General features: G+C 44.2%; 1 protein-coding gene across 1 annotated transcript in view; it reads right to left on the bottom strand.

Annotated features, from left to right (window-relative positions):
* LOC130128250 (glycogen synthase kinase-3 beta-like) overlaps positions 1-23,312 on the bottom strand; it is a 91,463-nt gene that overhangs the window by 14,500 nt on the left and 53,651 nt on the right. The window contains exon 10 of the mRNA XM_056297885.1: positions 1,634-1,711. Within this exon, the coding sequence (XP_056153860.1) occupies positions 1,634-1,711 (78 nt within the window). The remainder of the gene's footprint in view (positions 1-1,633; positions 1,712-23,312) is intronic.

Genomic DNA, 23,312 nt, shown 5'->3' with positions numbered 1-23,312 from the left:
TCGGGCGGTGGAAAGAACACTTTGAGGTGCTCCTGAACCCGGCTAACATGTCCGCAGTGGAGGAGGTAACTCTGGGGAAGCCCTACCCATATCCCTGGCAGAGGTCTCTGAGGTAGTTAAGAAGCTCCTCGGTGGCAAGGTGCCAGGTGTGGATGAGATTTGCCCTGAGATGCTGAAGGCTCTGGACATTGTTGGGCTGTCTTGGCTGACGAGCCTCTTCAGTGTCGCGTGGAGGTCAGGGACAGTACCTGTGGAGTGGCAGACTTGGGTGGTGGTTCCCATATTCAAAATAGGGGACCAGAGGGTGTGCTCCAATTATCGGGGCATCACACTGCTCAGCCTCCCTGGGAAAGTCTACTCTAGGGTGCTGGGAAGGAGGCTCCGAGTGATTGTCGAACCTCGAATCCAGGAGGAATAATGTGGATTTTGTCCTGGCCATGGAACAACAGACCAACTCTTTAACCTTGTGGAAATGCTGAGGGAGGTATGGGAGTTTGACCAGCCAGTCTACATGTGTTTTGTGGACTTGGAGAAGGCTTACAACCGTGTATCCCGGGGCACCCTGTGGGGGGGGGGGGGTACTGCAGGAGTATGGGGTACCAGAGCAGTTGCTACAAGCCATCCAGTCCTTGTATAACCAAATGTCTGTGAATGTTCTCATTCATCCAGGTCATGGTTATCCAAAGGAGTTGAATCAAGTGCAACTGGACTTGGTATATATCCGTGAAGACGTTTCGCCTCTCATCCAAGAGGCTTCATCAGTTCGTGCCTTTCTGACTAGACCAAGCTTGTATAACCAAAGTGAGAGCTGTGTCTGCAGTTTTGGCACAAAGTCAAACACATTTTCAGTGGGTGTTGGACTCCGCCAAGGTTGTCACTTGTCTCCGATTCTGTTGCGCAAAGTAATCCGTCTGTTCGTTAGTACGAACCATTGTGTGTAACTCGATTTTTTACAACAATGGGCTTTACGGAGGGCGGTTCATAAGTACAGGCATTCGTAACCCGGGAACTTCCTGTAGCACTGATCAATGCTAGCCACAGAGGGGTGGGAGCAGGGTCCAAGAACAAGACTTGAAATTTGTGATGCTGCAGTACGAGATATGCTCCGTCCCAGCAGAAGCAACCAAAACAAACCCTTCAATCATCCTTTTCTCAGATTTCATTCTGCAGACAGTGAATACTGGCTTTCAACTGTGAGTATTTAAGTTCACAGTTCTTACACACAGCCATGATATTTTGTACCGACCTATGCAGTTTTAAAAGTTTTAACCTTGGGTTATTGTAGCTGAGATGGTAGCATGCAGCAGGCTCAGGTAAACAATCCAAACGTCCGACGACTTAAACCTTAAACCAGTTACAACACACAGATGAAAACAACAAGGATCTAAAAAGTGTGTCCAAAATTACAGCTTAAAACTGGATAAAATGTCAATTTATGACAGAGAATCTGTCATCTGTCACACATAGACCACACTGACACAAGCATCAGTAAAAAGTAAAAAGCAGTAAAAAGTTTTAATTCCAACTTTATCAACACTTCTATCAATACCAACGATAAACATTATCACAACAATCATGTGTTTGAAACAATATCAATAAAATCATTCATTAACACTGAAGACGAGGGTCATACCGTGGGAGGAAGCAGCTGTCTGAGCGCGTGCGTGAGGAGGTATCAGGGTTGAATTCAGTTGGGGCTGGATTGACAGTTCTGCAGTGAGGGGGAGAAAAGTTTACAACGAAATCAACACAACAGCTTTGTGGGGACATTCTGTGACCTCCGTGAAGTTGGCACCCCATGTAATCAGAACATGAATAAAAATATTATCATTCATTTGTGCAGCAAATACTACTGTTTGTGCTGTTGTGCTGTTTTTTGAGATATTAAGCGTATAGGCTGTGATGTCACCCTAAACCCCATCATCGTCCAAATCTGGTCTCATTAGTTTGTGCCCGTTTGTGCCGTTAAAAGAAACAATTGTGCTCTTTAGTATTTTTTCTTTCTTTCTTTTTTTTTTTTGTGGATTTTTCTCCCCAATTGTATCCGGCCAACTACCCCAATCTTCTGAGCCTTCCCAGTCGCTGCTCCACCCCCTCTGCTGATTCGGGGAGGGCTGCAGACTTCCACGTCTCCTCCGATACATGTGGAGTGACCAGCTGCTTCTTTTCACCTGACAGTGAGGAGTTTCACCAGGGGGAAGTAGCACGTGGGAGGATCACCCTATTTCCCCCAGTTCCCCCTTCCCCCGAACAGGCGCCCCGACCGACCAGAGGAGGCGCTAGTGCATCAACCAGGACACATACCCGCACCCAACTTCCCACCTGTAGACATGGTCAACCATGTCCGCAGGGATGCCCGACCAAGCCGGAGGCAACACGGGGACTCGATCCGGCGATCCCCATGTTGGTAGGCAACGGAATAGAACGCCACACCACCCGGACACCCCTCTTTTAGTATTTTAGATATAAAACATTTTGCCAAAGGAATGATGTCACCCTGCACCCCGTTCTCATTCAAATCATTCAAAACTGGTCTCGCTTGTTTGTGCCCGTTTGTGCCGTTAAAAGAAATACTTGTGCTCTTTTACTATTTCAGAAATAAAACATTACTGTGGCGAGCCGGCATGGAGGAATGAGTCAAGAGGCAGAGATCTCTTAAAAATATAACACAATCAGCTCTACACCAATAGTCCCATGAGCCCCTGCACTCCCCCAGCACGGAGCTGCCGACAGTTGGAGCGACCGCCTCCCCCGGTCGCTACAGTACTTTACTAAAGGAATGACACAATTCTGAACCCGACTGTCTTCGAAATCGTTCCAAACTGGTGTCGTTTGTTTGCGCTCAATTTGTGCCCATTTGCGCAATTACATGTGCTCTCTGAAGAAATACAAAGATTTTTTTTTTTTCCCGGCTGACCACATTTCACCTAATCCACTTAAATTATAAAATAATCATTTGAAACAGCATAGTTTTTTATTTAATGTTTATTTTAAGAGATAACAGCACATATAATATTCCCTCAGGGAAACAGAAGACTGAGGGTTAGTGATGGGGTAACCTCACAGCAGTAAAAAGTAAAAAAAAAAATCAAAGTAGAAAAATAGCTGCAAAATTGCCCCCCAACAAAAGGCTTCACAAAAAATGATGCAATGTCCTTGTTTCAGGACCATTCACCGTGTTCATCAGGAACAGAATGTAGCCCGTTTGTTCAAAACTATGGACTAAAGATTCCTGTTGTGTAAAACACAGGGTGGGGTTATATTTTTTGTTTTTTCCGAGACTGCTGTGACCTGACAAGAAAGGTCACCATATTTCTGCCAGATGAAGGAGGGTCTTCTGCAGTAGGCCACACAGTGATCCAGGGCATCCCTCGATGGCCCTGATATGAATGCAACAATTCCTCGTAGTGTGAATAATGCTTTGTTTAGTTGCAAGTTGACTGGAAATTCAGACAGTGGGTAATTAGTATCTGCACCTGTTTCTGTGCAGAATAGCTGTCCGGTAGTGTAGCTGTGTGTGACTGAGCCATGGCAGAGTAATTTCAGTGATGAAGGGTCATGTTTCAAGCTATCTGGGCCTCATCAGGTAACTTCCATGGCCTCAAACATGTGGATGGATGGAGTAGTAGTCCATCTTCCAGTGCAGCTTGTAGCTGACCCATTCCCCCTGCTGGTAAAATGTTAACATTGACAGGGAGCAGAGGGATTTCCCTTGGATGTCCTATGCTTCAGCAACAGTGTGGGGAGGAGCACTGACTCTTACTTGTCACACAAGCAACTTGCTTCATAGTTGTAGTGATGATGTGAGCTATGGTACATTCTGCATTCACTTGATGAACACCTGACTTCAGCTGTACAGACTCACATGTACCAGACAGTATTTTTGCCCTCTGTGCATAAACCTCATGTTGCACTCCCTTTGTGACAAATCAGCCAACCCTTTGTGACCAAGTCAACCATTTCCATCATTTTCTCTTCTTTGTGGACATAATTGCAGAACTCCTGACGGTCACAGAATGCACAACAGAGACATTGGCAAAAGGAATCAAGGCACAAGTATTGTTTACACAAAGAAGGGTTTTGCCGACTTTAACAGGCTCTTTGGCCATGTAGTTGCCATTTCTTAGAAGACAAACTTTGGTTTGTAAGTTAGGATCTACATGCAACCACTCAGGAGGATTAAGGTAGGAAGAACTCCTCTTTTTAGGTGGAAGAGCAAGACCTCTCCAGTTTTCAACCCATTCATCCCTTGGTAGATTGCTCTCGATTGTCATTGTATGTTCATGTTCTGATATTGCAAGGACCTCCTGATGCTGCTTTCCATGACCTGATGTGGATTCCTCCACCTTTAAGATCTTTTTTTCAGTGTGTGCTGAAATCTTCACAGGTGCAGAGGACAGCTTCATCTTGCCTTCAATATGCTGTAGGTGACCGACAATGAAGCGGTCTACACATATTGGCAAGTTATCATGCTTGAAGACACCATGTTTTATATTACAGAATTCTGCCTCAACACTGGCAGAACTTGCTGTAAGGTTTTCAGGTTGTCCCGATCACCATCATCCACTGCAAGCTTTTTGCTGTCATGACAGATCTCCATCACCCACTGCTTCAGATCTGTTTAGCGTACATGAACAGCTTCTTTAAAATTGACCTCTTCCATGTCGTTACCTTTTATGGATGGAAGCGGGACACATCCTTCTGAAATTATTTTTTTAAGTTGCATCTTGCAAGTCTCAGAGGTTACTGGCACACCGTCATCATTCCCCTCAGATACACTCAAGGCAACAATGACAACTGAACGTGTCAGCACCCTTGCGTCTTCCAGGGTCACTGGTTGTGTAAGTTGTGCCATGCACCTGAGGTAGAAGTCCCTCACTCGACTGCCCTTTTTCCGGAGACAGTCCCATTGACTAATCAGTTTATTGCGGTGTGCAACATCCGCTCTATTAAAACAAGGTGGTAGTTTGGATGGCGCACTTCCTGTGAGCATCCCAAAGCATTCATTAATGTAAGCCTTCAAGTCAGCATTCGGGTGAAGGCCTTGACAAGTCCCCCCAGCAACGCAAGTGAGAAATCACACACTGCTTCTTTTGAGGCAGCAGCACCTGCTCGCTGCCATTCAGACGGCCAGTTTCTAAAGGCATTCATGTCATGATGTTCACAGTGCATCAGCACCACTGGAATATGAATTGCAGTTTTGGCTCTTGAGGACAGAGAGCTCCCTGGTATAAAAAATGTGCACAGAGGTTGCAATAGGTCTTTTTATCTTTTTGACAATCATGCCTGTAGCATCAACGCTCAAAATGGAGCCTGTTTTTAGATTGTGATGTATAAGTCTGCATCTGGGAGGGGTCCAGTAATGACAAAAAAAATGTATCAAGGCCAATGTCATGTATGCTACCATTGTGTGGCACACTATATTTCAATAGCTGAAGTCAAAGAATGGATCCCTGTCTCCTAGCTCCTTGTCACCTCTCTCTTGTTTGGGGTTTCTTAATGTTGTCAGATTTGGTAGGTGGTTTGGTTCCAGGTCACCAACATCCATGAGTTTGTGAGCTTCAGCAGCCCACCATATGTGTGGCTGTTTTCAACCTTGCTCAGAGACACGTGCTCTCACATCTCCAGACAATCTTCATTTATATTTTCCAATGTGGGGACTGTCATCAATATTTCGGATTTTGCATTTAAGAACCACTGATTGATGGATCTCTGGCATCTTATCTGTAGTAGTGGACAGTGTTGCATTAGACTGACTGCGGTAACCTATAATGTCAGTATAGTTTGAGGCACCATTTGGATGCAGCTTCATCCTCCAAAATCTTAATGTGCATTGAGATTTCACCTTTTCCCATATCTCCTCATTCAGGACACGAGTCCATGTGCCACATTTTAATATATTGTACAGTCTTTCATGGAAATCTGATTTATGATCTGCATATTTATATAACGGGAGCAGCTGAAAGTAGTAGTAGTACTGTCTTTCATGGGACTTTGAATATTTATCACTATAAAGGATTTCCTCATTCCAGATTTCTGTCCATCTTTTGAAAGGAAGCACTAGTTCAAAGCTCAGGTCATAACTGCTCTGCCTGCACTGCACTGAGGGATGAAGATCAGTCACATCTGAGCTGTCACTGTCAGGGCTGTCACTCTCCATGTACACCTTTGATTTGTTTATCATCATTGTAGCCCAGGAGTTCCCATGTGTTGTGCCCGTTCCATTTTACAAACGTATATAAAGCCTTTGGCGAGATGTTGTTGTGGAGGAGCTGACTCAGCTGTGTCCACACTTTTTCTGAGGGAGGTGCTATACACAACATCTTCCCTAGCAGATAAGATGATTTTCACCATATCATCTTCATGACAAGCTGGCTTCCTTGGCATCTGATCAAAATAAGAAAAATTTGTTGATTACTCAACAAATTTACAAATGACTTAACGTAATGAGGCTGAACCTCCTGCACACAGAGCATGCTCCAACCACAAAGCCACGTGTAGCTTACATGGACGTTGTGTGTTATCTGTTGTCCTGTGCTGGCAGGCAAGATTCTTTGACTCATTTCTAGAGCAGATGCAGTCGTTCTCTTTAATAATGCCATTATTCAATTCTGATTAATTCATTAGCCATTCAGCATAAACACACAAAGCAAGCGACAATTTCATTGTCATTGCAGTCAATCTTGCTGATCACGTGACTAGTGCCTGATGTGTTTATTATTCTAAGTTTGGAATACAGGTAAGCTTTTGTTCCCCAGGACCTACCAGAGAACTGAACACACAAAGTCTAGATTTACCTTTTAATCTTTATTTCTGTTGGCAGCACATGGTCTTGACAAAACAGTTTCCTGAAACTCAAAATGAAATGTAAAAACGTTCAGTGATTTGATATAATATACTCTACATGTTCCTGGTCCTGAGTCCTGGCTGAGAGAGGTGATATAATATAGTACTCTACATGTTGCTGGTCCTGAGTCCTGGCTGAGAGAGGTGATATAATATAGTAATCTACATGTTGCTGGTCCTGAGTCCTGGCTGAGAGAGGTGATATAATATAGTAATCTACATGTTGCTGGTCCTGAGTCCTGGCTGAGAGAGGTGATATCATATAGTACTCTACATGTTATTGGTCCTGAGTCCTGGCTGAGAGAGGTGGTATAATATATTCTACATGTTGCTGGTCCTGAGTCCTGGCTGAGAGAGGTGATATAATATATTCTACATGTTGCTGGTCCTGAGTCCTGGCTGAGAGAGGTGGTATAATATATTCTACATATTGCTGGTCCTGAGTCCTGGCTGAGAGAGGTGGTATAATATATTCTACATGTTACTGGTCCTGAGTCCTGGCTGAGAGAGGTGATATAATATATTCTACATGTTACTGGTCCTGAGTCCTGGCTGAGAGAGGTGATATAATATATTCTACATGTTACTGGTCCTGAGTCCTGGCTGAGAGAGGTGGTATAATATATTCTACATATTGCTGGTCCTGAGTCCTGGCTGAGAGAGGTGGTATAATATATTCTACATGTTACTGGTCCTGAGTCCTGGCTGAGAGAGGTGATATAATATATTCTACATGTTACTGGTCCTGAGTCCTGGCTGAGAGAGGTGGTATAATATATTCTACATGTTGCTGGTCCTGAGTCCTGGCTGAGAGAGGTGGTATAATATATTCTACAAGTTACTGGTCCTGAGTCCTGGCTGAGAGAGGTGGTATAATATATTCTACATGTTACTGGTCCTGAGTCCTGGCTGAGAGAGATGATATAATATATTCTATATGTTGCTGGTCCTGAGTCCTGGCTGAGAGAGGTGATATAATATATTCTACATGTTGCTGGTCCTGAGTCCTGGCTGAGAGAGGTGGTATAATATAGTACTCTACATGTTCCTGGTCCTGAGTCCTGGCTGAGAGAGGTGATATAATATAGTACTCTACATGTTGCTGGTCCTGAGTCCTGGCTGAGAGAGGTGGTATAATATAGTACTCTACATGTTGCTGGTCCTGAGTCCTGGCTGAGAGAGGTGGTATAATATATTCTACATGTTGCTGGTCCTGAATCCTGGTTGAGAGAGCTGGTATAATATATTCTACACGTTGCTGGTCCTGAGTCCTGGCTGAGAGAGGTGGTATAATATATTCTACATGTTACTGGTCCTGAGTCCTGGCTGAGAGAGATGATATAATATATTCTACATGTTACTGGTCCTGAGTCCTGGCTGAGAGAGGTGGTATAATATATTCTACAAGTTACTGGTCCTGAGTCCTGGCTGAGAGAGGTGGTATAATATATTCTGCAAGTTACTGGTCCTGAGTCCTGGCTGAGAGAGGTGGTATAATATATTCTACATGTTGCTGGTCCTGAGTCCTGGCTGAGAGAGGTGGTATAATATATTCTACATATTGCTGGTCCTGAGTCCTGGCTGAGAGAGGTGGTATAATATATTCTACATGTTACTGGTCCTGAGTCCTGGCTGAGAGAGATGATATAATATATTCTACATGTTACTGGTCCTGAGTCCTGGCTGAGAGAGGTGGTATAATATATTCTACAAGTTACTGGTCCTGAGTCCTGGCTGAGAGAGGTGGTATAATATATTCTGCAAGTTACTGGTCCTGAGTCCTGGCTGAGAGAGGTGGTATAATATATTCTACATGTTGCTGGTCCTGAGTCCTGGCTGAGAGAGGTGGTATAATATATTCTACATATTGCTGGTCCTGAGTCCTGGCTGAAAGAGGTGGTATAATATAGTACTCTACATGTTGCTGGTCCTCAGTCCTGGCTGAGAGAGGTGGTATAATATAGTACTCTACATGTTGCTGGTCCTGAGTCCTGGCTGAGAGAGGTGGTATAATATATTCTACATGTTGCTGGTCCTGAGTCCTGGCTGAGAGAGGTGATATAATATATTCTACATGTTATTGGTCCTGAGTCCTGGCTGAGAGAAGTGACATAATATATTCTACATGTTACTGGTCCTGAGTCCTGGCTGAGAGAGGTGATATAATATAGTACTCTACATGTTGCTGGTCGTGAGTCCTGGCTGAGAGAGGTGGTATAATATAGTACTTTACATGTTGCTGGTCCTGAGTCCTGGCTAAGAGAGGTGGTATAATATATTCTACATGTTACTGGTCCTGATTCCTGGCTGAGAGAGGTGGTATAATATATTCTACATGTTACTGGTCCTGAGTCCTGGCTGAGAGAGGTGGTATAATATATTCTACATGTTGCTGGTCATGAGTCCTGGCTGAGAGAGGTGGTATAATATAGTACTCTACATGTTACTGGTCCTGAGTCCTGGCTGAGAGAGATGATATAATATATTCTACATGTTACTGGTCCTGAGTCCTGGCTGAGAGAGGTGGTATAATATATTCTACATATTGCTGGTCCTGAGTCCTGGCTGAGAGAGGTGGTATAATATATTCTACATATTGCTGGTCCTGAGTCCTGGCTAAGAGAGGTGGTATAATATATTCTACATATTGCTGGTCCTGAGTCCTGGCTGAGAGAGGAGATATAATATATTCTACATATTGCTGGTCCTGAGTCCTGTCTGAGAGAGGTGATATAATATATTCTACATATTGCTGGTCCTGAGTCCTGGCTGAGAGAGGTGATATAATGTATTCTACATATTGCTGGTCCTGAGTCCTGGCTGAGAGAGGTGATATGATGTATTCTACATGTTACTGGTCCTGAGTCCTGGCTGAGAGAGGTGGTATAATATAGTACTTTACATATTGCTGGTCCTGAGTCCTGGCTGAGAGAGGTGGTATAATATATTCAACATGTTACTGGTCCTGAGTCCTGGCTGAGAGAGGTGGTATAATATAGTACTCTACATGTTACTGGTCCTGAGTCCTGGCTGAGAGAGGTGGTATAATATAGTACTCTACATGTTGCTGGTCCTGAGTCCTGGCTGAGAGAGGTGGTATAATATATTCTACATGTTACTGGTCCTGAGTCCTGGCTGAGAGAGGTGGTATAATATAGTACTCTACATGTTGCTGGTCCTGAGTCCTGGCTGAGAGAGGTGGTATAATATAGTACTCTACATGTTGCTGGTCCTGAGTCCTGGCTGACAGAGGTGGTATAATATAGTACTCTACATGTTGCTGGTCCTGAGTCCTGGCTGAGAGAGGTGGTATAATATATTCTACATGTTACTGGTCCTGAGTCCTGGCTGAGAGAGGTGGTATACTATAGTACTCTACATATTGCTGGTCCTGAGTCCTGGCTGAGAGAGGTGGTATAATATATTCAACATGTTACTGGTCCTGAGTCCTGGCTGAGAGAGGTGGTATAATATAGTACTCTACATGTTGCTGGTCCTGAGTCCTGGCTGAGAGAGGTGGTATAATATAGTGCTCTACATGTTGCTGGTCCTGAGTCCTGGCTGAGAGAGGTGGTATAATATAGTACTCTACATGTTACTGGTCCTGAGTCCTGGCTGAGAGAGGTGGTATAATATATTCTACATGTTACTGGTCCTGAGTCCTGGCTGAGAGAGGTGGTATAATATAGTACTCTACATGTTACTGGTCCTGAGTCCTGGCTAAGAGAGGTGGTATAATATAGTACTTTACATGTTGCTGGTCCTGAGTCCTGGCTAAGAGAGGTGGTATAATATATTCTACATGTTACTGGTCCTGATTCCTGGCTGAGAGAGGTGATATGATATATTCTACATGTTACTGGTCCTGAGTCCTGGCTGAGAGAGGTGGTATAATATAGTACTCTACATGTTGCTGGTCCTGAGTCCTGGCTGAGAGAGGTGGTATAATATAGTACTCTACATGTTGCTGGTCCTGAGTCCTGGCTAAGAGAGGTGGTATAATATATTCTACATGTTACTGGTCCTGATTCCTGGCTGAGAGAGGTGATATGATATATTCTACATGTTGCTGGTCCTGAGTCCTGGCTGAGAGAGGTGGTATAATATAGTACTCTACATGTTGCTGGTCCTGAGTCCTGGCTAAGAGAGGTGGTATAATATATTCTACATATTGCTGGTCCTGAGTCCTGGCTGAGAGAGGAGATATAATATATTCTACATATTGCTGGTCCTGAGTCCTGTCTGAGAGAGGTGATATAATATATTCTACATATTGCTGGTCCTGAGTCCTGGCTGAGAGAGGTGATATAATGTATTCTACATATTGCTGGTCCTGAGTCCTGGCTGAGAGAGGTGATATGATGTATTCTACATGTTACTGGTCCTGAGTCCTGGCTGAGAGAGGTGGTATAATATAGTACTTTACATATTGCTGGTCCTGAGTCCTGGCTGAGAGAGGTGGTATAATATATTCAACATGTTACTGGTCCTGAGTCCTGGCTGAGAGAGGTGGTATAATATAGTACTCTACATGTTACTGGTCCTGAGTCCTGGCTGAGAGAGGTGGTATAATATAGTACTCTACATGTTGCTGGTCCTGAGTCCTGGCTGAGAGAGGTGGTATAATATATTCTACATGTTACTGGTCCTGAGTCCTGGCTGAGAGAGGTGGTATAATATAGTACTCTACATGTTGCTGGTCCTGAGTCCTGGCTGAGAGAGGTGGTATAATATAGTACTCTACATGTTGCTGGTCCTGAGTCCTGGCTGACAGAGGTGGTATAATATAGTACTCTACATGTTGCTGGTCCTGAGTCCTGGCTGAGAGAGGTGGTATAATATATTCTACATGTTACTGGTCCTGAGTCCTGGCTGAGAGAGGTGGTATACTATAGTACTCTACATATTGCTGGTCCTGAGTCCTGGCTGAGAGAGGTGGTATAATATATTCAACATGTTACTGGTCCTGAGTCCTGGCTGAGAGAGGTGGTATAATATAGTACTCTACATGTTGCTGGTCCTGAGTCCTGGCTGAGAGAGGTGGTATAATATAGTACTCTACATGTTGCTGGTCCTGAGTCCTGGCTGAGAGAGGTGGTATAATATAGTACTCTACATGTTACTGGTCCTGAGTCCTGGCTGAGAGAGGTGGTATAATATATTCTACATGTTACTGGTCCTGAGTCCTGGCTGAGAGAGGTGGTATAATATAGTACTCTACATGTTACTGGTCCTGAGTCCTGGCTAAGAGAGGTGGTATAATATATTCTACATGTTACTGGTCCTGATTCCTGGCTGAGAGAGGTGGTATAATATAGTACTTTACATGTTGCTGGTCCTGAGTCCTGGCTAAGAGAGGTGGTATAATATATTCTACATGTTACTGGTCCTGATTCCTGGCTGAGAGAGGTGATATGATATATTCTACATGTTACTGGTCCTGAGTCCTGGCTGAGAGAGGTGGTATAATATATTCTACATGTTGCTGGTCCTGAGTCCTGGCTGAGAGAGGTGGTATAATATATTCAACATGTTACTGGTCCTGAGTCCTGGCTGAGAGAGGTGGTATAATATAGTACTCTACATGTTGCTGGTCCTGAGTCCTGGCTGAGAGAGGTGGTATAATATAGTACTCTACATGTTGCTGGTCCTGAGTCCTGGCTGAGAGAGGTGGTATAATATAGTACTCTACATGTTGCTGGTCCTGAGTCCTGGCTGAGAGAGGTGGTATAATATAGTACTCTACATGTTACTGGTCCTGAGTCCTGGCTGAGAGAGGTGGTATAATATATTCTACATATTGCTGGTCCTGAGTCCTGGCTGAGAGAGGTGGTATAATATAGTACTCTCCATGTTACTGGTCCTGAGTCCTGGCTGAGAGAGGTGGTATAATATAGTACTCTACATGTTGCTGGTCCTGAGTCCTGGCTGAGAGAGGTGGTATAATATAGTACTCTACATGTTGCTGGTCCTGAGTCCTGGCTGAGAGAGGTGGTATAATATAGTACTCTACATGTTGCTGGTCCTGAGTCCTGGCTGAGAGAGGTGGTATAATATAGTACTCTACATGTTGCTGGTCCTGAGTCCTGGCTGAGAGAGGTGGTATAATATAGTACTCTACATGTTGCTGGTCCTGAGTCCTGGCTGAGAGAGGTGGTATAATATAGTACTCTACATGTTGCTGGTCCTGAGTCCTGGCTGAGAGAGGTGGTATAATATAGTACTTTACATGTTGCTGGTCCTGAGTCCTGGCTGAGAGAGGTGGTATAATATAGTACTCTACATGTTGCTGGTCCTGACTCCTGGCTGAGAGAGGTGGTATAATATAGTACTTTACATGTTACTGGTCCTGAGTCCTGGCTGAGAGAGGTGGTATAATATAGTACTCTACATGTTACTGGTCCTGAGTCCTGGCTGAGAGAGGTGGTATAATATAGTACTCTACATGTTGCTGGTCCTGAGTCCTGGCTGAGAGAGGTGGTATAATATAGTACTCTACATGTTGCTGGTCCTGAGTCCTGGCTGAGAGAGGTGGTATAATATATTCTACATTGTACTGGTCCTGAGTCTTGGCTGAGAGAGGTGGTATAATATAGTACTCTACATGTTACTGGTCCTGAGTCCTGGCTGAGAGAGGTGGTATAATATAGTACTCTACATGTTACTGGTCCTGAGTCCTGGCTGAGAGAGGTGGTATAACATAGTACTCTACATGTTGCTGGTCCTGAGTCCTGGCTGAGAGAGGTGGTATAATATAGTACTCTACATGTTGCTGGTCCTGAGTCCTGGCTGAGAGAGGTGGTATAATATATTCTACATTGTACTGGTCCTGAGTCTTGGCTGAGAGAGGTGGTATAATATATTCTACATGTTGCTGGTCCTGAGTCCTGGCTGAGAGAGGTGGTATAATATAGTACTCTACATGTTACTGGTCCTGAGTCCTGGCTGAGAGAGGTGGTATAATATAGTACTCTACATGTTGCTGGTCCTGAGTCCTGGCTGAGAGAGGTGGTATAATATAGTACTCTACATGTTGCTGGTCCTGAGTCCTGGCTGAGAGAGGTGGTATAATATAGTACTCTACATGTTGCTGGTCCTGAGTCCTGGCTGAGAGAGGTGGTATAATATATTCTACATGTTACTGGTCCTGAGTCCTGGCTGAGAGAGGTGGTATACTATAGTACTCTACATACTGCTGGTCTTGAGTCCTGGCTGAGAGAGGTGGTATAATATAGTACTCTACATGTTACTGGTCCTGAGTCCTGGCTGAGAGAGATGATATAATATATTCTACATGTTACTGGTCCTGAGTCCTGGCTGAGAGAGGTGGTATAATATATTCTACATATTGCTGGTCCTGAGTCCTGGCTAAGAGAGGTGGTATAATATATTCTACATATTGCTGGTCCTGAGTCCTGGCTGAGAGAGGTGATATAATATATTCTACATATTGCTGGTCCTGAGTCCTGGCTGAGAGAGGTGGTATAATATAGTACTCTACATGTTGCTGGTCCTGAGTCCTGGCTGAGAGAGGTGGTATAATATAGTACTCTACATGTTGCTGGTCCTGAGTCCTGGCTGAGAGAGGTGGTATACTATAGTACTCTACATGTTGCTGGTCCTGAGTCCTGGCTGAGAGAGTTGGTATAATATATTCTACATGTTACTGGTCCTGAGTCCTGGCTGAGAGAGGTGGTATAATATATTCTACATGTTACTGGTCCTGAGTCCTGGCTGAGAGAGGTGGTATAATATAGTACTCTACATGTTGCTGGTCCTGAGTCCTGGCTGAGAGAGGTGGTATAATATATTCTACATGTTGCTGGTCCTGAGTCCTGGTTGAGAGAGGTGGTATAATATATTCTACATGTTACTGGTCCTGAGTCCTGGCTGAGAGAGGTGGTATAATATAGTACTCTACATGTTACTGGTCCTGAGTCCTGGCTAAGAGAGGTGGTATAATATATTCTACATGTTACTGGTCCTGATTCCTGGCTGAGAGAGGTGATATGATGTATTCTACATGTTACTGGTCCTGAGTCCTGGCTGAGAGAGGTGGTATAATATAGTACTTTACATGTTGCTGGTCCTGAGTCCTGGCTAAGAGAGGTGGTATAATATATTCTACATGTTACTGGTCCTGATTCCTGGCTGAGAGAGGTGATATGATATATTCTACATGTTACTGGTCCTGAGTCCTGGCTGAGAGAGGTGGTATAATATATTCTACATGTTGCTGGTCATGAGTCCTGGCTGAGAGAGGTGGTATAATATAGTACTCTACATGTTACTGGTCCTGAGTCCTGGCTGAGAGAGATGATATAATATATTCTACATGTTACTGGTCCTGAGTCCTGGCTGAGAGAGGTGGTATAATATATTCTACATATTGCTGGTCCTGAGTCCTGGCTGAGAGAGGTGGTATAATATATTCTACATATTGCTGGTCCTGAGTCCTGGCTAAGAGAGGTGGTATAATATATTCTACATATTGCTGGTCCTGAGTCCTGTCTGAGAGAGGTGGTCCCAGGACTCAGGACCAGCAACATGTAGAGTACTATATTATAGGTGATATAATATATTCTACATATTGCTGGTCCTGAGTCCTGGCTGAGAGAGGTGATATGATGTATTCTACATGTTACTGGTCCTGAGTCCTGGCTGAGAGAGGTGGTATAATATAGTACTTTACATATTGCTGGTCCTGAGTCCTGGCTGAGAGAGGTGGTATAATATATTCAACATGTTACTGGTCCTGAGTCCTGGCTGAGAGAGGTGGTATAATATAGTACTCTACATGTTACTGGTCCTGAGTCCTGGCTGAGAGAGGTGGTATAATATAGTACTCTACATGTTGCTGGTCCTGAGTCCTGGCTGAGAGAGGTGGTATAATATATTCTACATGTTACTGGTCCTGAGTCCTGGCTGAGAGAGGTGGTATAATATAGTACTCTACATGTTGCTGGTCCTGAGTCCTGGCTGAGAGAGGTGGTATAATATAGTACTCTACATGTTGCTGGTCCTGAGTCCTGGCTGAGAGAGGTGGTATAATATATTCTACATGTTACTGGTCCTGAGTCCTGGCTGAGAGAGGTGGTATACTATAGTACTCTACATATTGCTGGTCCTGAGTCCTGGCTGAGAGAGGTGGTATAATATATTCAACATGTTACTGGTCCTGAGTCCTGGCTGAGAGAGGTGGTATAATATAGTACTCTACATGTTGCTGGTCCTGAGTCCTGGCTGAGAGAGGTGGTATAATATAGTACTCTACATGTTACTGGTCCTGAGTCCTGGCTGAGAGAGGTGGTATAATATATTCTACATGTTACTGGTCCTGAGTCCTGGCTGAGAGAGGTGGTATAATATAGTACTCTACATGTTACTGGTCCTGAGTCCTGGCTAAGAGAGGTGGTATAATATATTCTACATGTTACTGGTCCTGATTCCTGGCTGAGAGAGGTGGTATAATATAGTACTTTACATGTTGCTGGTCCTGAGTCCTGGCTAAGAGAGGTGGTATAATATATTCTACATGTTACTGGTCCTGATTCCTGGCTGAGAGAGGTGATATGATATATTCTACATGTTACTGGTCCTGAGTCCTGGCTGAGAGAGGTGGTATAATATATTCTACATGTTGCTGGTCCTGAGTCCTGGCTGAGAGAGGTGGTATAATATATTCAACATGTTACTGGTCCTGAGTCCTGGCTGAGAGAGGTGGTATAATATAGTACTCTACATGTTGCTGGTCCTGAGTCCTGGCTGAGAGAGGTGGTATAATATAGTACTCTACATGTTGCTGGTCCTGAGTCCTGGCTGAGAGAGGTGGTATAATATAGTACTCTACATGTTGCTGGTCCTGAGTCCTGGCTGAGAGAGGTGGTATAATATAGTACTCTACATGTTACTGGTCCTGAGTCCTGGCTGAGAGAGGTGGTATAATATATTCTACATATTGCTGGTCCTGAGTCCTGGCTGAGAGAGGTGGTATAATATAGTACTCTCCATGTTACTGGTCCTGAGTCCTGGCTGAGAGAGGTGGTATAATATAGTACTCTACATGTTGCTGGTCCTGAGTCCTGGCTGAGAGAGGTGGTATAATATAGTACTCTACATGTTGCTGGTCCTGAGTCCTGGCTGAGAGAGGTGGTATAATATAGTACTCTACATGTTGCTGGTCCTGAGTCCTGGCTGAGAGAGGTGGTATAATATAGTACTCTACATGTTGCTGGTCCTGAGTCCTGGCTGAGAGAGGTGGTATAATATAGTACTCTACATGTTGCTGGTCCTGAGTCCTGGCTGAGAGAGGTGGTATAATATAGTACTCTACATGTTGCTGGTCCTGAGTCCTGGCTGAGAGAGGTGGTATAATATAGTACTCCACATGTTGCTGGTCCTGAGTCCTGGCTGAGAGAGGTGGTATAATATAGTACTCTACATGTTGCTGGTCCTGACTCCTGGCTGAGAGAGGTGGTATAATATAGTACTTTACATGTTACTGGTCCTGAGTCCTGGCTGAGAGAGGTGGTATAATATAGTACTCTACATGTTACTGGTCCTGAGTCCTGGCTGAGAGAGGTGGTATAATATAGTACTCTACATGTTGCTGGTCCTGAGTCCTGGCTGAGAGAGGTGGTATAATATAGTACTCTACATGTTGCTGGTCCTGAGTCCTGGCTGAGAGAGGTGGTATAATATATTCTACATTGTACTGGTCCTGAGTCTTGGCTGAGAGAGGTGGTATAATATAGTACTCTACATGTTACTGGTCCTGAGTCCTGGCTGAGAGAGGTGGTATAATATAGTACTCTACATGTTACTGGTCCTGAGTCCTGGCTGAGAGAGGTGGTATAATATAGTACTCTACATGTTGCTGGTCCTGAGTCCTGGCTGAGAGAGGTGGTATAATATAGTACTCTACATGTTGCTGGTCCTGAGTCCTGGCTGAGAGAGGTGGTATAATATATTCTACATTGTACTGGTCCTGAGTCTTGGCTGAGAGAGGTGGTATAATATATTCTACATGTTGCTGTTCCTGAGTCCTGGCTGAGAGAGGTGGTATAATATAGTACTCTACATGTTACTGGTCCTGAGTCCTGGCTGAGAGAGGTGGTATAATATAGTACTCTACATGTTGCTGGTCCTGAGTCCTGGCTGAGAGAGGTGGTATAATATAGTACTCTACATGTTGCTGGTCCTGAGTCCTGGCTGAGAGAGGTGGTATAATATAGTACTCTACATGTTGCTGGTCCTGAGTCCTGGCTGAGAGAGGTGGTATAATATATTCTACATGTTACTGGTCCTGAGTCCTGGCTGAGAGAGGTGGTATACTATAGTACTCTACATACTGCTGGTCTTGAGTCCTGGCTGAGAGAGGTGGTATAATATAGTACTCTACATGTTACTGGTCCTGAGTCCTGGCTGAGAGAGGTGGTATAATATAGTACTCTACATGTTACTGGTCCTGACTCCTGGCTGAGAGAGGTGGTATAATATAGTACTCTACATGTTACTGGTCCTGAGTCCTGGCTGAGAGAGGTGGTATAATATATTCTACATATTGCTGGTCCTGAGTCCTGGCTGAGAGAGGTGGTATAATATATTCTACATATTGCTGGTCCTGAGTCCTGGCTAAGAGAGGTGGTATAATATATTCTACATATTGCTGGTCCTGAGTCCTGGCTGAGAGAGGTGATATAATATATTCTACATATTGCTGGTCCTGAGTCCTGGCTGAGAGAGGTGGTATAATATAGTACTCTACATGTTGCTGGTCCTGAGTCCTGGCTGAGAGAGGTGGTATAATATAGTACTCTACATGTTGCTGGTCCTGAGTCCTGGCTGAGAGAGGTGGTATACTATAGTACTCTACATGTTGCTGGTCCTGAGTCCTGGCTGAGAGAGTTGGTATAATATATTCTACATGTTACTGGTCCTGAGTCCTGGCTGAGAGAGGTGGTATAATATATTCTACATGTTACTGGTCCTGAGTCCTGGCTGAGAGAGGTGGTATAATATAGTACTCTACATGTTGCTGGTCCTGAGTCCTGGCTGAGAGAGGTGGTATAATATATTCTACATGTTGCTGGTCCTGAGTCCTGGCTGAGAGAGGTGGTATAATATATTCTACATGTTACTGGTCCTGAGTCCTGGCTGAGAGAGGTGGTATAATATAGTACTCTACATGTTACTGGTCCTGAGTCCTGGCTAAGAGAGGTGGTATAATATATTCTACATGTTACTGGTCCTGATTCCTGGCTGAGAGAGGTGATATGATGTATTCTACATGTTACTGGTCCTGAGTCCTGGCTGAGAGAGGTGGTATAATATAGTACTTTACATGTTGCTGGTCCTGAGTCCTGGCTAAGAGAGGTGGTATAATATATTCTACATGTTACTGGTCCTGATTCCTGGCTGAGAGAGGTGATATGATATATTCTACATGTTACTGGTCCTGAGTCCTGGCTGAGAGAGGTGGTATAATATATTCTACATGTTACTGGTCCTGAGTCCTGGCTGAGAGAGGTGGTATAATATAGTACTCTACATGTTACTGGTCCTGAGTCCTGGCTAAGAGAGGTGGTATAATATATTCTACATGTTACTGGTCCTGATTCCTGGCTGAGAGAGGTGATATGATGTATTCTACATGTTACTGGTCCTGAGTCCTGGCTGAGAGAGGTGGTATAATATATTCTACATATTGCTGGTCCTGAGTCCTGGCTAAGAGAGGTGGTATAATATATTCTACATATTGCTGGTCCTGAGTCCTGTCTGAGAGAGGTGGTCCCAGGACTCAGGACCAGCAACATGTAGAGTACTATATTATAGGTGATATAATATATTCTACATATTGCTGGTCCTGAGTCCTGGCTGAGAGAGGTGGTATAATATATTCTACATGTTACTGGTCCTGAGTCCTGGCTGAGAGAGGCGGTATAATATAGTACTCTACATGTTGCTGGTCCTGAGTCCTGGCTGAGAGAGGTGGTATAATATAGTACTCTACATGTTGCTGGTCCTGAGTCCTGGCTGAGAGAGGTGGTATAATATAGTACTCTACATGTTACTGGTCCTGAGTCCTGGCTGAGAGAGGTGGTATAATATAGTACTCTAAATGTTGCTGGTCCTGAGTCCTGGCTGAGAGAGGTGGTATAATATATTCTACATTGTACTGGTCCTGAGTCTTGGCTGAGAGAGGTGGTATAATATATTCTACATGTTGCTGGTCCTGAGTCCTGGCTGAGAGAGGTGGTATAATATAGTACTCTACATGTTACTGGTCCTGACTCCTGGCTGAGAGAGGTGGTATAATATAGTACTCTACATGTTGCTGGTCCTGAGTCCTGGCTGAGAGAGGTGGTATAATATAGTACTCTACATGTTGCTGGTCCTGAGTCCTGGCTGAGAGAGGTGGTATAATATAGTACTCTACATGTTGCTGGTCCTGAGTCCTGGCTGAGAGAGGTGGTATAATATAGTACTCTACATGTTGCTGGTCCTGAGTCCTGGCTGAGAGAGGTGGTATAATATAGTACTCTACATGTTGCTGGTCCTGAGTCCTGGCTGAGAGAGGTGGTATAATATATTCTACATGTTACTGGTCCTGAGTCCTGGCTGAGAGAGGTGGCATACTATAGTACTCTACATACTGCTGGTCTTGAGTCCTGGCTGAGAGAGGTGGTATAATATATTACTCTACATGTTACTGGTCCTGAGTCCTGGCTGAGAGAGATGATATAATATATTCTACATGTTACTGGTCCTGAGTCCTGGCTGAGAGAGGTGGTATAATATATTCTACATATTGCTGGTCCTGAGTCCTGGCTGAGAGAGGTGGTATAATATATTCTACATATTGCTGGTCCTGAGTCCTGGCTGAGAGAGGAAATATAATATATTCTACATATTGCTGGTCCTGAGTCCTGGCTGAGAGAGGTGGTATAATATAGTACTCTACATGTTGCTGGTCCTGAGTCCTGGCTGAGAGAGGTGGTATAATATAGTACTCTACATGTTACTGGTCCTGAATCTTGGCTGAGAGAGGTGGTATAATATAGTATTCTACATGTTGCTGGTCCTGAGTCCTTGGCTGAGAGAGGTGGTATACTATAGTACTCTACATGTTGCTGGTCCTGAGTCCTGGCTGAGAGAGTTGGTATAATATATTCTACATGTTACTGGTCCTGAGTCCTGGCTGAGAGAGGTGGTATAATATATTCTACATGTTGCTGGTCCTGAGTCCTGGCTGAGAGAGGTGGTATAATATAGTACTCTACATGTTGCTGGTCCTGAGTCCTGGCTGAGAGAGGTGGTATAATATAGTACTCTACATGTTGCTGGTCCTGAGTCCTGGCTGAGAGAGGTGGTATAATATAGTACTCTACATGTTACTGGTCCTGAATCTTGGCTGAGAGGGGTGGTATAATATAGTATTCTACATGTTGCTGGTCCTGAGTCCTGGCTGAGAGAGGTGGTATAATATAGTACTCTACATGTTGCTGGTCCTGAGTCCTGGCTGAGAGAGGTGGTATAATATATTCTACATGTTACTGGTCCTGAGTCCTGGCTGCGAGAGGTGATATAATATATTCTACATGTTACTGGTCCTGAGTCCTGGCTGAGAGAGGTGGTATAATATAGTACTCTACATGTTGCTGGCCCTGAGTCCTGGCTGAGAGAGGTGATATAATATATTCTACATGTTACTGGTCCTGACTCCTGGCTGAGAGAGGTGGTATAATATAGTACTCTACATGTTGCTGGTCCTGAGTCCTGGCTGAGAGAGGTGGTATAATATATTCTACATGTTGCTGGTCCTGAGTCCTGGCTGAGAGAGGTGGTATAATATAGTACTCTACATGTTGCTGGTCCTGAGTCCTGGCTGAGAGAGGTGGTATAATATAGTACTCTACATGTTACTGGTCCTGAGTCCTGGCTGAGAGAGGTGGTATAATATAGTACTCTACATGTTGCTGGTCCTGAGTCCTGGCTGAGAGAGGTGGTATAATATAGTACTCTACATGTTGCTGGTCCTGAGTCCTGGCTGAGAGAGGTGGTATAATATATTCTACATTGTACTGGTCCTGAGTCTTGGCTGAGAGAGGTGGTATAATATATTCTACATGTTGCTGGTCCTGAGTCCTGGCTGAGAGAGGTGATATAATATATTCTACATGTTACTGGTCCTGAGTCCTGGCTGAGAGAGGTGGTATAATATAGTACTCTACATGTTGCTGTTCCTGAGTCCTGGCTGAGAGAGGTGGTATAATATAGTACTCTACATGTTACTGGTCCTGAGTCCTGGCTGAGAGAGGTGGTATAATATAGTACTCTACATGTTGCTGGTCCTGAGTCCTGGCTGAGAGAGGTGGTATAATATAGTACTCTACATGTTACTGGTCCTGAGTCCTGGCTGAGAGAGGTGGTATAATATATTCTACATATTGCTGGTCCTGAGTCCTGGCTGAGAGAGGTGGTATAATATATTCTACATGTTACTGGTCCTGAGTCCTGGCTGAGAGAGGTGGTATATTATAGTACTCTACATATTGCTGGTCCTGAGTCCTGGCTGAGAGAGGTGGTATAATATATTCAAGATGTTACTGGTCCTGAGTCCTGGCTGAGAGAGGTGGTATAATATAGTACTCTACATGTTACTGGTCCTGAGTCCTGGCTAAGAGAGGTGGTATAATATATTCTACATGTTACTGGTCCTGATTCCTGGCTGAGAGAGGTGATATGATATATTCTACATGTTACTGGTCCTGAGTCCTGGCTGAGAGAGGTGGTATAATATATTCTACATGTTGCTGGTCCTGAGTCCTGGCTGAGAGAGGTGGTATAATATATTCAACATGTTACTGGTCCTGAGTCCTGGCTGAGAGAGGTGGTATAATATAGTACTCTACATGTTGCTGGTCCTGAGTCCTGGCTGAGAGAGGTGGTATAATATAGTACTCTACATGTTGCTGGTCCTGAGTCCTGGCTGAGAGAGGTGGTATAATATAGTACTCTACATGTTGCTGGTCCTGAGTCCTGGCTGAGAGAGGTGGTATAATATAGTACTCTACATGTTACTGGTCCTGAGTCCTGGCTGAGAGAGGTGGTATAATATATTCTACATATTGCTGGTCCTGAGTCCTGGCTGAGAGAGGTGGTATAATATAGTACTCTCCATGTTACTGGTCCTGAGTCCTGGCTGAGAGAGGTGGTATAATATAGTACTCTACATGTTGCTGGTCCTGAGTCCTGGCTGAGAGAGGTGGTATAATATAGTACTCTACATGTTGCTGGTCCTGAGTCCTGGCTGAGAGAGGTGGTATAATATAGTACTCTACATGTTGCTGGTCCTGAGTCCTGGCTGAGAGAGGTGGTATAATATAGTACTCTACATGTTGCTGGTCCTGAGTCCTGGCTGAGAGAGGTGGTATAATATAGTACTCTACATGTTGCTGGTCCTG

This window comes from Lampris incognitus, chromosome 18, assembly GCF_029633865.1.
Source record: "Lampris incognitus isolate fLamInc1 chromosome 18, fLamInc1.hap2, whole genome shotgun sequence".
Classification (NCBI taxonomy): Eukaryota; Metazoa; Chordata; class Actinopteri; order Lampriformes; family Lampridae; genus Lampris; species Lampris incognitus.
The sequence above is the reverse complement of the archived record's forward strand: the minus strand, read 5'-3'. Positions and strand labels throughout refer to the sequence as shown.